The following is a 13,165-nucleotide window of genomic DNA, read 5'->3' as shown; positions in this document are numbered from 1 at the left end:
TTCAAAGTGTCCTTACTGCTCTGCTAAATGAGATGATCTCTGTGCTTTGTTACTTATTTAATTAACATCACAATTTCTGAATTAAATTTATTGAAAGTATCTTCAACCTAACTCTGAAATACAATAGAGGTTGGTTAACGTGGGACTATAACGCATCTCTTAAAAAGGCCTGAGATCAGCCCAAACGCCAACACAAATTCTTTAAAAACACACCAACAAGACAAAGGCCAGCAGGCAGCTGAAGACACTTGTGCTGTGTGTGGCGATTGTCTCGTTCATGTGGTCAAACCCGGGGTGTTGAACGATGTGGTGGGTGACACAGTATGGTGACTTACTAAACTTACACCAGCCAGCTGTAGCTTCATCTTAATAAGATGTCAGAGTGTGAGATATTTCTACAAACAGCTGAAGTGACGCTCACACCCAAGTCAGGGCACAGTTCTGGTCTGCAGGCTGTAGTTTGCCCACCACTGCCTTAGATACTCAAAATAAAGAAACTGATTAGAGCCCAAAGAAACTCGGCTCAGTGTAACGAGGACCCTCAGCTCACTCCACTGCTCATGGATGTACCGGGTGTCTCATCCTGGGCTGTTTCACGCCTCGCACCCAATCTCACCAGGACAGGCTCCATCTCCCTACTCTTTAAACTTATTAAATCAGGTATAAGAGATGGATGAATAGATATTGTTTTTAACTTTACATTTATAAATCACTTAACTTCTGTTATTTATGTTTTTGCTTTAAACAGTAAGCCCCACTCACTTTGTTTTCTTCTCTTTCTGTCTCCAGCTCAACCATTTCATGATTTTTATGTCCAGTGTGGTATTGTGAGAATTTTAATAGTTATGACGTTTAAATTTTATTTCTTAAAATAATTAAACACATTTAGTAAAATGTACTCTGTAATGTAAAGGCATTTTCAAGTAGCCCGGGGCATATGAGACAGGATGCAGGCAGAATGCTTTAGGCTGTCAGCAGGAAACCATATTTTGTTTGCTGAATGAGGACGGAAGCTGCCATCAACGTCTGTGCTGATAAAGGAAGGAACTGAAAATGGCAAAGCACACACGCTATGCTGGAAATCAGTGATCTGATTGTGGGACAAATGTGTGTGTTTCTCCTGACCATGCTAAGTTATAATCTGCTGAGGCTTCTTTTGCCCTGTTTCCGGCTAGCAACTGGAAGCCGCCAATGATGATAAGAATCTTTGTATGAAATAACTAATCAAATTATGTAACATTTCCTTGTGTATAAAAGACCTTAATTAGCAGAAATGCTGTGTGCATCTTGTTATAGTGTCCTGTAATAGCAATGCTCCCGAATCAAAGAGAATAAATCCTATGTGATATAAACATCCTCATCCCTGCTTTCTCTTAGAGATTTTGAGTCACCCACGTGGTGATGGTCATTACTGCCACACCAGTTACCACACACATCGTGCAGATACACAAATCATCAGTTTTACAGAATATCTCCAGGCTCTTCTGATGTTTTGCAAAGAGTTTCTCCTTCAGATTTCTATCAGGATCAACCAGCTTGTGGTGCTTCTGGGTTACTGCTTTATTGTGTTTCTGTTCAGCTCAGGCCTTGTGGTGAAGGTGTGTCTGCACTGAGGACAGCTGCACTCTTGGCTCTGATCCCAGCAGTCTGTGAGGCACTTCAGACAGAAACTGTGACCACAATGCAGTGACACGGGGTCAGTCAGGGTGTCCAGACACACTGAGCAGGGGAACTCATCCTGTGATACAAACAGCGGGGCTTCATCCATCATCAGTCTGAGGAGAGGCAGGCAGAGAGAATCAGTCAGACAAACAAGGAAGTGACTTGTGAAGAAACCAAAGTGAAAGTTCTACTTTACACTAATCACAACTTTGATTAAAATGGCCATCAATTCTTCATACTTAACTTAATTTGCATGTTCTGAATATCAAAATGAATGGCAGACATTTCTCTTTCTCATATTCACATCTGGATAAGAAATTGTTTTGTATATAAATGACAGTACAGTAAGTTGCAAATTTCAATCATGTTTCAACCAACAAATACACTGTGAATAAAATTCTTTTTAGCATAATTTTGATAAATAAACATAATAAACGAGATGAGCAATGTATTGTAATGACCAACAGGATGGCAGTAGTGAGGGACTCTGAACTGGAAGTTTTATTTTGAAGCAACAAGACAGCACTCCAGCTACGCCCCAAACTTTCCTGTTGTTTTTGCCCACTTGTACTTCTTCCCAAAAGACCTTTCTTGTGCCAGCTCCTATTTAATTCCCACTGCACTCAGCCTCTCCTTCTTTCATTTTCCTGAAAGTTCCCTAAGGAGCCTTCCCTTCTCTTGAACATCTCGCCATTCTCCATCTTGTCCCTGTACCCGCTTACCCACCTCAGCAGTCAATCGGCTGCTATGTTGCTCACCCCTCAGTTCCTTGTCCCCGGAGTAATACAAATCTTCATAGCAGCTGGGCAGGCATGTTCACTGCGTTGATCTTTTAGTTGCTGAAACATATGGGGAGGAGATTCTGGACTCTGCAACATCTAGAAGATCATCAGGGGTCTGACAACTCACTCCACATTTTGGTTCTGCACAGGTCAAAAATGTTAAAGACAACTTTAATTTAACAAAGGAATCTGTTTTGTAACAAAACTGGGAAAATTAAGGTGGCCCAATATGTTTTAACACTTTACAGTGCCCATTAACACTAGAATTACCAGAGCCTACGAAAAAACTTGTAGATCCGGCCCACCTTAAATCCCTTCGCACCTTTCCATCAGCGTGTTTTGTCCTGCAAATGTGCAGATAAAGACAAGCAGCAAGCAGCCTGTATTCCCATCCCCCCACCGCCGCAGAACGTGCACAAACTTCTCCCAGCTCATGCCTTGCTTGATTATCTGGTAGTGAAGAGCTGGAGTTTTAGAGTGGAAATAATAGATCGTTACTTGGAACACATGCATTTCATGTGTGTTCTGTTTCTACGATAATCTGTGTAAACACATTGTTAAAACAGAAATGTTTTCATATTTTAATAGTAAATGACAAAATGTAGGCAGAAACTATATAATGTATGAAGCCTGAAGTCCAAAGATCAAATAAACACTTTCACAAAAGGTTCAAGGCCGATACAACAGTTTCCGGGGGGTAGCTGTAAGATTTGCTAACTTGTGATCTAGAGTCCCTGGTTCAATCCCGTCTGCCTCCTATATTTGCCGTTTTCAGTAGTGAGCTGCTCTTATTGTTAATATTATACAGTACACACATACATTTGGTTTGCATCTGTAACAGACAGTGTACATTTATAGGACTTGTAAAAGTTACCATTTTTTTTTTTCACTTTTATTCTCTCCGTCACGATCACAATGCTTACTACCGCCCCCCTGGGATCTGATACTGTTAGTTTTTATTTGAAACTGGGAATAACTGTAGATGTGAGTGGTATTTTGAAGCAATGGAACTGGACATTCTCTGATCTGGAGGGATAAAAGCTGAAACACATTCATTCATTCTTTCCTAGGGCATGAAGCGGAAGCAAATAATGACCAATGGAGAGATGAACCCTGTCGTCGAAGATCGACATCCAGATGAAGAAACTCCTGTCCAGATGGAGGCACCTGAAGTATCTGCTGGAAAAATCCTCCCCGACATCAGAAATCGTCAGAGCAAATCGCAGTTCGTTTATATCGACTCCACGCTGTGCCGCTCACTTTCAAGGCCAAGTGAGCTTCACCCCTGCGCCTTGTCGTCGAAGCAACGACGCCAACAATGAAGAATCTGGCCTGTTTCAGCTATGCAGGCGGGGGTTTAAGGCTAGAACGTCTCCATCGGCACAGGCAAGCATCTCCACCCAGAACTGGTTTGACCTTCTCAGTGCCCCCAGTTTGCTTATAACTCCGGGTGATCTATTTGGGATTGGTGATTCAATCGTAAGAAACCTAAACATTACATGCCCTAATCAGAAATCTTTTGTCTCTGGTTTTCCCAGTGCTTGTGTCCGAGATGTTATGAGATGTGTGCCAACAGTCTTCAAGAGGCACAAGAACAGTGCAGTGGGATCCATTGTGATACACGCCGGGGTTAACGATGTGAGACACCGACAGTCTGTGATTCTCAAGGCGGACTTCACAGCACTAATTAAAGCCATGAAGGAGAAGACCCCAGGTGCAAGAATTTGCTCGGGTCCCTTACCTCTCGTTAGAAGATCAAATGAGTATTACAGTCGTTTGCTGGCGTTAAACATATGACTGAAAGGCTTCTGCGAGAGTCAAAGCATCGAGTTTGTAGACCACTGGGACCTCTTTTGGGAGAGGCCACGTTTCTTCAAGAGGGATGGTCTGCTGACTCAGTTTACTTTCCAGGGGAAAGCGGCTGTCTTGGAACAGAAGCTTGTTGATGTTGCATCCTCCTTTTCTTTTTCCATCGCTTTTTCTAGTAAGATGCGACAACGAAGTTCTTCTGCAAGGTGTGCCATGAACACTCTTCTTTTCTCATTGGACCCCATACATGCCTTGTACAGTACATGTCCGTTGATCGCCGCCAGGTCAAGCTTGTTATAGCACACAGCAACTGGCCACCTGCGTGTTCCTGCTCACACTGAATAAGTTCACGCCTTCTGGTGCACAATGTCAATGCAGCATGGAGAAAAAAAGAAAGAGACAAATATATGGGACATTGGGTATAAATTTATTGTACTTGTAAAAGTTAGCTTTTTTCAGTTTTATTCTCTCAATCACGATCACGCTGTACTAACCCCGCCCCTCCTGATCTGACTTTAAGTAACAGCGCCAGTATAAATTCACACCCAATCTAATGCTGTTCATTTTCAAATAATATTGCATTTGTGTGATGTTTTCTGATTGGTACTATTCAGGTCATAAAATGATTTCTACAAAATGTCACATATATTGTCTCTTTTTTTCAGGTGTGTAATAGAAACCACAGCATAGAGAGAAGTGTGTACATTGCAACAGGTACACATGTCGTAAATGTAGGAAGGACTGTCCTTGCGTGTTTGTGAATTTAAAATTGATAATTGCATATAGCGCTGAACTGACCTTTCTGTACTATTCTTTCCTCTGCATGCCCTGGAGTACAAAAGAAACAGCATACAGCAACATGTGGGGACTGGCAAGATCGGGAAAAAAAAACATGTGGTCACTGATTACAACCAGAACATGTTATGCGAATGAATATGAATAATGTGAATAATGTTGCATCCATGCCACAATGTTTTCCAAAATGTACTTTACAGGTCATAAAATGAGTTATTTCAAATATCATATATACCTATTGTTATGGTGTATAAAATCTACTTCTTATTCTGTATTATATTTTGCTTAGTTCCAACAAGATGAATTCAGATGTAGGAGGCATTATAATAAAAAAGACGTATCCTTTTCCTTATACCTCACTTTTATGACAGTTGTTCATAGCTTAGTGCTAATTTGGTTTACAGCCTGGGAAAGGAAGCCTGAGCTGATACCTCAGGCTATTGATTACTTTACGGATGGGCATCTGGGACATCAATTGGGTTTACGGCCTCTGAAAGGAAAAACCGAGGCAATATCAAAGAACTTTATTACCTGGGGAGCACAATTCATCCATCATATTGACAGCCAGCCAATCAGGTGCATGGAACATTCATGTGTTGTGAAACCATGGAATGAAACTTTATAATAAATATGCCTCATTTTGAAAGCAACTGTGGAAAAATAATAAAAAGTATTGATCAATCTGGTGTATGTGACAAAAAGCCATGCAGACCCTGTCTTGTCCATAGTGCACATGACAAGTGGAATTTCTTGTTTCTCCTAACGAACAAAAAAACACAAGTGACCAACTGATGAACTAAAACCACAAGTGACCAACTGATGAACTTAAAGGATGTGGTAAATGCTGATCCATGCAAAATGTTGTAAGATGTAACGGTTTGAAATTCTTGTGCAACTAAAGTCATAAGACAAAGGCCCTATAAAAGATTTGGGACACCGACCCCTCGAGGCAGATGAAGGGCAGGTGTCCTAGAACTGTGCTTCTCTGTCATCTTACCCTTGCCTGGTGTGTATTAATAAAAGATTTTTTACCAACTTTAATTATATCTCTCTGTCTTCAGTCACAAGAAACGACACTATAGAAAAAGTGCCAACACAACATCAGACAGAAGAGAAGCAAAGAGAAGAAGGAGAAGAAGAAAGTACAGAAGGAGAAGATTTGATCTCATTAATAATGCGCTCCAGGTTCTAAATTCTGATGAAATAGCCGTAGTTAACGCTCTGCTGGAGCTTTTGAAGAATACCTCTTGGCTGGGATGGGCTATCTCGCAGCCTTGACATTCTTTTTTCTGGTCGTAGTAGGCGATGATATCCAGCAGACATGTCATCAGCCCTTTAACAATTTGCTGAGCCTTTTTCCAGGTTTCAGGCAGCACTCCATCTGTGTCTCAGACAGTTTGATCGACATCGGTTCCTCCAGATCTTGTCTGATCACCCACGGTTGTCCTGGAGCTAGGTAAGAGATGTCTGTCTGAGTACCCTTATCAGAGACGGTGCTATCCATCTGAGCACCCTTGGCGGAGACGGGGTTATCCATCTGATCATCATTAGCGAAGATGGGAGAAGACCACCCAGGACCTGGAGAATGGAATCCACAATCCGGCTCAAGGTCTCTTGACCAGAGACTGTAATTGGGTCGTATACTAAAATACCGGAGGTCAGATTCTTGGGGATCTTGAAGTCTGTCAGTCCGGACCGAGTTATGGAACTGGTAAGATTCAGGCCATGAAGACTCAGGCCATGAAGTCTCAGACCATGAAGCTTCAGGCTTTGGAGCTTCAGGCGGGACCCCAGAGGGTGTTACGCCGATTCCCGTCATTTCAAAGTCTGTAGCTGTCGACATGCTGGGGAACTTTAAATGGTCCTCCTTTTGGTCCTCTGACTAACAGGCTATGTATTTATGATAAAAGGGAAGGGTGTGGCTTAAAATAAAGGAGGGTTTTCCATGGCGTCATCACTCGAATCGAGTTACGTTTCAGCCCTCATAGTGTGTTACTCGACCGCCGTTTCAATTTGCAGAATTCAGTCCTTCAATACTAAAGCCGGCAGACAGTTTTCCTTGTTGTCCTCTGATAGCAGCTGTGTTTCGCGCAACTTAGACCGAGCTTCAGCTTCAAGAAACTCAGGCACCAAACATCTTTTAACCCTTCTCAAACAATCATTCAAATAGATTCTGCGGAACGGACGCTTCACCAGGGTATTGGGCATAGATTCGATTTTTCTTCACAGAGTCTTTAGAACTGAAGATGATCCGCTTTTTTATACAGCCCTTTCAGAAAAGGTGGACGGCAGGGTCTGGATAGAAACTTGCCTGGATTTGTCAGGACATGCCCTGGGCATGCCTGTTCAAGGAGGGGTGGGGGGCAGACATCCATCAAATTGCCCTTGACAGTTTGTTTAATTAAGCAGGTGGCTATGGGATGAGTTCAAGCAGGGAACAGACATCCATCAAAATGCCTCTGACAGTTTCCTGAACCAAACAGCTGCCGGGGGGTGGGTTCAACGAGGGGGCAGACATCCATCAAAAGGCCCTTGATAGTTTCCTGAACCAATCAGGTGCCGGGGGTGGGTTCAAGGAGGGGCAGACATTCATCAAAAGGCCCTTGACAGTTTCCTGAATCAATCAGGTGCCGGGGTTGGGGCTAGGTCTTTCCGATGAGGGGCAGAAATCCATCAAAAGGCCCCTGACAGTTTCCTGAACCAATCAGGTATTGCGTTACAGGGGGCGGGGCTTAAGGGTCATAAATCATTTTGATAGAAGCCGCATGCATATAACTACTTAGATAGATAGATAGATAGATAGATAGATAGATAGATAGATAGATAGATAGATAGATAGATAGATAGATAGATAGATAGATAGATAGATACTTTATTAATCCCAAGGGGAAATTCACATAATCCAGCAGCAGTATATTAATACAAAAAAAATATATATATATATATATATTAAATTAAAGTAATAAAAATGCATGTATTATTTTGTATAATGTTAACGTTTACCAGCGGGTGGAATTGAAGAGTCGCATAGTGTGGGGTCTCCTCAGTCTGTCAGTGGAGCAGGACGGTGACAACAGTCTGTTGATGAAGCTGCTCCTCTGCCTGGAGATGATCCTGTTCAGTGGATGCAGTGGATTCTTCATGATTGACAGGAGTTTGCTTAATGCTCGTCACTCTGCCACAGATGTTAAACTGTCCAGCTTCATTCCTACAATAGAGCCTGCCTTCCTTAACAAGTTTGTCCAGGCGTGAGGCGTCCTTCATCTTTATGTTCCCTCCCCAGCACACCACTGCGTAGAAGAGGTAGACCTCTTATAACAATAGACCCAGAATTAGAGTCAGATTACCAAAGTAGTGAACCGATTCATTTTAACTTGAAAAATATAAGGCCACTTCATTCAATATACACTTCATTGCTGTTTTAGATGTTGTTTGCTAAACACGTGTTCACCTCTGAACTGAGCTGCTTTAACATTATTCTGAGGACACAGCAAAATCCGTGTCCACATACTGAGACCTTTCATAGACAATCTGACACAATTTCTTTAATTGAAGCAGCACCAAATGGTGGTCAACATGTAAGTGCCTTTTACCTAAACTTAGTGTACTATACATTGTGCAGTTTGACTCTCTGTGCTATCTTTGATGATTTGACCTTGATTCTTTGTAAATTCATGAGTAGTGAAGAGCAAACAACATCTAAAATGACTTCGACATCTGACAAGTCAGTGAAGTGAATGCATAAAGTAAAAAATACTCCATGGACGACGTTTTGTGTATTACCACTGAATCAGACTCCGACTTGTTGAACTCTCGCTTTTGATCTTGAACTTCAGATCCTTTGTATCAAAATCAAAGTGAGGTACCGGCATCAGCTGATCGCTCCCCAGGTGATTGTGTTGCTGATATGTCTACAGTACGGCCACTCACAATGACGAGAGGTACAAACCAGATTGCATTGCACTGTGAGTGCCACTGCTGCCCACCTGACGCGTGAAGGCAGCTGACCCGCCACGCATTCAGGAATTAACATTCAAAGTGTCCTTACTGCTCTGCTAAATGAGATGATCTCTGTGCTTTGTTACTTATTTAATTAACATCACAATCTCTGAATTAAATTTATTGAAAGTATCTTGAACTTAACTCTGAAATACAATAGAGATTGGTTAACGTGGGACTATAACGCATCTCTTAAAAAGGCCTGAGATCAGCCCAAACGCCAACACAAATTATTTAAAAACACACAAACAAGACAAAGGCCAGCAGGCAGCTGAAGACAATTGTGCTGTGTGTGACGATTGTCTCATTCATGTGGTCAAACCCGGGGGTGTTGAACGATGTGGTGGGTGACACAGTATGGTGACTTACTAACTTACACCAGCCAGCTGTAGCTTCATCTTAATAAGATGTCAGAGTGTGAGATATTTCTACAAACAGCTGAAGTGACGCTCACACCGAGTTAGGGCACAGTTCTGGTCTGCAGGCTGTAGTTTGCCCACCACTGCCTTAGATGACTCAAAATAAAGAAACTGATTGAGCCCAAAGAAACTCGGCTCAGTGTAACGAGGACCCTCAGCTCACTCCACTGCTCATGGATGTGCCGGGTGTCTCATCCTGGGCTGTTTCACGTCTCACACCCAATCTCTCCAGGACAGGTTCCATCTCCATACTCTTTAAACTTATAAAATCAGGTATAAGAAATGGATGAACAGATATTGTTTTTAACTTTACATTTATAAATCACTTAACTCCTGTTATTCATGTTGTTTGCTTTAAACAGTAAGCCCCACTCACTTTGGTTTCTTCTCTTTCTGTCTTCAGCTCAACCATTTCATGATTTTTATGTCCAGTGTGGTATTGTGATAATTTTAATAGTTATGACGTTTAAATTTTATTTCTTAAAATAATTAAACACATTTAGTAAAATGTATTCTGTAATGTAAAGGTGTTATCAAGTAGCCGGGGCATATGAGACAGGATGCAGGCAGAATGCTTTAGGCTGTCAGCAGGAAACCATATTTTGTTTGGTGAATGAGGACGGAAGCTGCCATCAACGTCTGTGCTGATAAAGGAAGGAACTGAAAATGGCAAAGCACACACGCTATGCTGGAAATCAGTGATCTGATTGTGGGACAAATGTGTGTGTTTCTCCTGACCATGCTAAGTTATAATCTGCTGAGGCTTCTTTTGCCCTGTTTCCGGCTAGCAACTGGAAGCCGCCAATGATGATAAGAATCTTTGTATGAAATAACTAATCAAATTATGTAACATTTCCTTGTGTATAAAAGACCTTAATTAGCAGAAATGCTGTGTGCATCTTGTTATAGTGTCCTGTAATAGCAATGCTCCCGAATCAAAGAGAATAAATCCTATGTGATATAAACATCCTCATCCCTGCTTTCTCTTAGAGATTTTGAGTCACCCACGTGGTGATGGTCATTACTGCCACACCAGTTACCACACACATCGTGTAGATACTCAAATCATCAGTTTAACAGAATATTTCCAGGCTCTTCTGATGTTTTGCAAAGAGTTTCTCCTTCAGATTTCTATCAGGATCAACCAGCTTGTGGTGCTTCTGGGTTACTGCTTTATTGTGTTTCTGTTCAGCTCAGGCCTTGTGGTGAAGGTGTGTCTGCACTGAGGACAGCTGTACTCTTGGCTCTGATCCCAGCAGTCTGTGAGGCACTTCAGACAGAAACTGTGACCACAATGCAGTGACACGGGTCAGTCAGGGTGTCCAGACACACTGAGCAGGGGAACTCATCCTGTGATACAAACAGCGGGGCTTCATCCATCATCAGTCTGAGGAGAGGCAGGCAGAGAGAATCAGTCAGACAAACAAGGAAGTGACTTGTGAAGAAACCAAAGTGAAAGTTTTACTTTACACTAATCACAACTTTGATTAAAATGGCCATCAATTCTTCATACTTAACTTAATTTGCATGTTCTGAATATCAAAATGAATGGCAGACATTTCTCTTTCTCATATCCACATCTGGATAAGAAATTGTTTTGTATATAAATGACAGTACAGTAAGTTGCAAATTTCAATCATGTTTCAACCAACAAATACACTGTGAATAAAATTCTTTTTAGCATAAATTTTGATAAATAAACATAATAAACGAGATGAGCAATGTATTGTAATGACCAACAGGATGGCAGTAGTGAGGGACTCTGAATTGGAAGTTTTATTTTGAAACAACAAGACAGCACTCCAGCTATGCCCCAAACTTTCCTGTTGTTTTGCCCACTTGTACTTCTTCCCAAAACACCTTTCTTGCGCCAGCTCCTATTTAATTCCCACTGCACTCAGCCTCTCCTTCTTTCATTTTCCTGAAAGTTCCCTAAGGAGCCTTCCCTTCTCTTGAACATCTCGCCATTCTCCATCTTTTCCCTGGACCCGCTTACCCACCTCAGCAGTCAATCGGCTGCTATGTTGCTCACCCTCAGTTCCTTGTCCCGGAGTAATACAAATCTTCATAGCAGCTGGGCAGGCATGTTCACTGCGTTGATCTTTTAGTTGCTGAAACATATGGGGAGGAGATTCTGGACTCTGCAACATCTAGAAGATCATCAGGGGTCTGACAACTCACTCCACATTTTGGTTCTGCACAGGTCAAAAATGTTAAAGACAACTTTAATTTAACAAAGGAATCTGTTTTGTCACAAAACTGGGAAAATTAAGGTGGCCCAATATGATTTAACACTTTACAGTGCCCATTAACACTAGAATTACCAGAGCCTACGAAAAACTTGTAGATCTGGCCCACCTTAAATCCCTTAGCACCTTTCCATCAGCGTGTTTTGTCCTGCAAATATGCAGATAAAGACAATCAGCAAGCAGCCTGTATTCCCATCCCCTCACCGTCAGAACGTGCACAAACTTCTCCCAGCTCATGCCCTGATTGATTATCTGGGTGTGAAGTGCTGAAGTTTTAGAGTGGAAATAATAGATTGTTATTTGGAACATATGCATTTCATGTGTGTTCTGTTTCTACAGTAATCTGTGTAAACACATTGTTAAAACAGAAATGTTTTCATATTTTAGTAGTAAATGGCAAAACGTAGGCATAAAATATATAATGTATGAAGCCTGAACTCCAAAGATCAAATAAACACTTTCACAAAAGGTTCAAGGCCGATACAACAGTTTCCGGGGGGTAGCTGTAAGATTTGCTAACTTGTGATCTAGAGTCCCTGGTTCAATCCCGTCTGCCTCCTATATTTGCCGTTTTCAGTAGTGAGCTGCTCTTATTGTTAATATTATACAGTACACACATACATTTGGTTTGCATCTGTAACAGACAGTGTACATTTATAGGACTGGTAAAAGTTGCCTTTTTTTCACTTTTATTCTCTCAGTCACGATCACAATGCTTACTACTGCCCCTGGGATCTGATACTGTTAGTTTTTATTTGAAACTGGGAATAACTGTAGATGTGAGTGGTATTTTGAAGCAATGGAACTGGACATTCTCTGATCTGGAGGGATAAAAGCTGAAACACATTCATTCATTCTTTCCTAGGGCATGAAGCGGAAGCAAACATTGACCAATGGAGAGATGAACCCTGTCGTCGAAGATCGACATCCAGATGAAGAAACTCCTGTCCAGATGGAGGCACCTGAAGTATCTGCTGGAAAAATCCTCCCCGACATCAGAAATCGCCAGAGCAAATTGCAGTTCGGTTATATCGATTCCACGCTGTGCCGCTCACTTTCAAGGCCAAGTGAGCTTCACTCCCGCGCCTCGTCATCGGAGCAACGACGCCAACGATGAAGAATCTCGGCCTGTTTCAGCTATGCAGGCGGGGTTTAAGGCTAGAACGTCTCCATCGGCACAGGCAAGCATCTCCACCCAGAACTGGTTTGACCTTCTCAGTGCCCCCAGTTTGCTTATAACTCCGGGTGATCTATTTGGGATTGGTGATTCAATCGTAAGAAACCTAAACATTACATGCCCTAATCAGAAATCTTTTGTCTCTGGTTTTCCCAGTGCTTGTGTCCGAGATGTTATGAGATGTGTGCCAACAGTCTTCGAGAGGTACAAGAACAGTGCAGTGGGATCCATTGTGATACACGCCGGGGTTAACGATGTGAGACACCGACAGTC

At 42.0% G+C, this 13,165-nt stretch overlaps 2 protein-coding genes across 4 annotated transcripts in view; one reads left to right on the top strand and one right to left on the bottom strand.

Moving 5' to 3' along the window:
- The window catches only part of LOC120528429 (tripartite motif-containing protein 16-like), a 108,321-nt gene extending 106,500 nt beyond the window's left edge, over window positions 1-1,821 (bottom strand). The window contains exon 1 of the mRNA XM_039752581.1: window positions 1,585-1,821. Coding sequence (XP_039608515.1) covers window positions 1,585-1,771 — 187 coding nt within the window. The 5' untranslated portion in view covers window positions 1,772-1,821. The remainder of the gene's footprint in view (window positions 1-1,584) is intronic.
- Window positions 1-12,771, top strand: part of LOC120528430 (E3 ubiquitin/ISG15 ligase TRIM25-like) — a 72,672-nt gene extending 59,901 nt beyond the window's left edge. For 2 of the 3 annotated variants that reach the window (XR_005633526.1, XR_005633525.1), the window contains one exon: window positions 12,581-12,771. The gene's annotated coding sequence lies outside the window, so the exon portion shown is untranslated. Of the gene's footprint in view, window positions 1-3,514; window positions 4,528-12,580 lie in introns of those variants that run through there. The other variant, XR_005633524.1, reaches the window with a different exon arrangement.
- Window positions 12,772-13,165: the final 394 nt, after the last annotated feature.

This window comes from Polypterus senegalus, chromosome 4 (genome assembly GCF_016835505.1).
Source record: "Polypterus senegalus isolate Bchr_013 chromosome 4, ASM1683550v1, whole genome shotgun sequence".
NCBI lineage: Eukaryota > Metazoa > Chordata > Cladistia > Polypteriformes > Polypteridae > Polypterus > Polypterus senegalus.
Note: the sequence above shows the minus strand (reverse complement) of the source record. Positions and strands in the feature narration are given on the sequence as shown.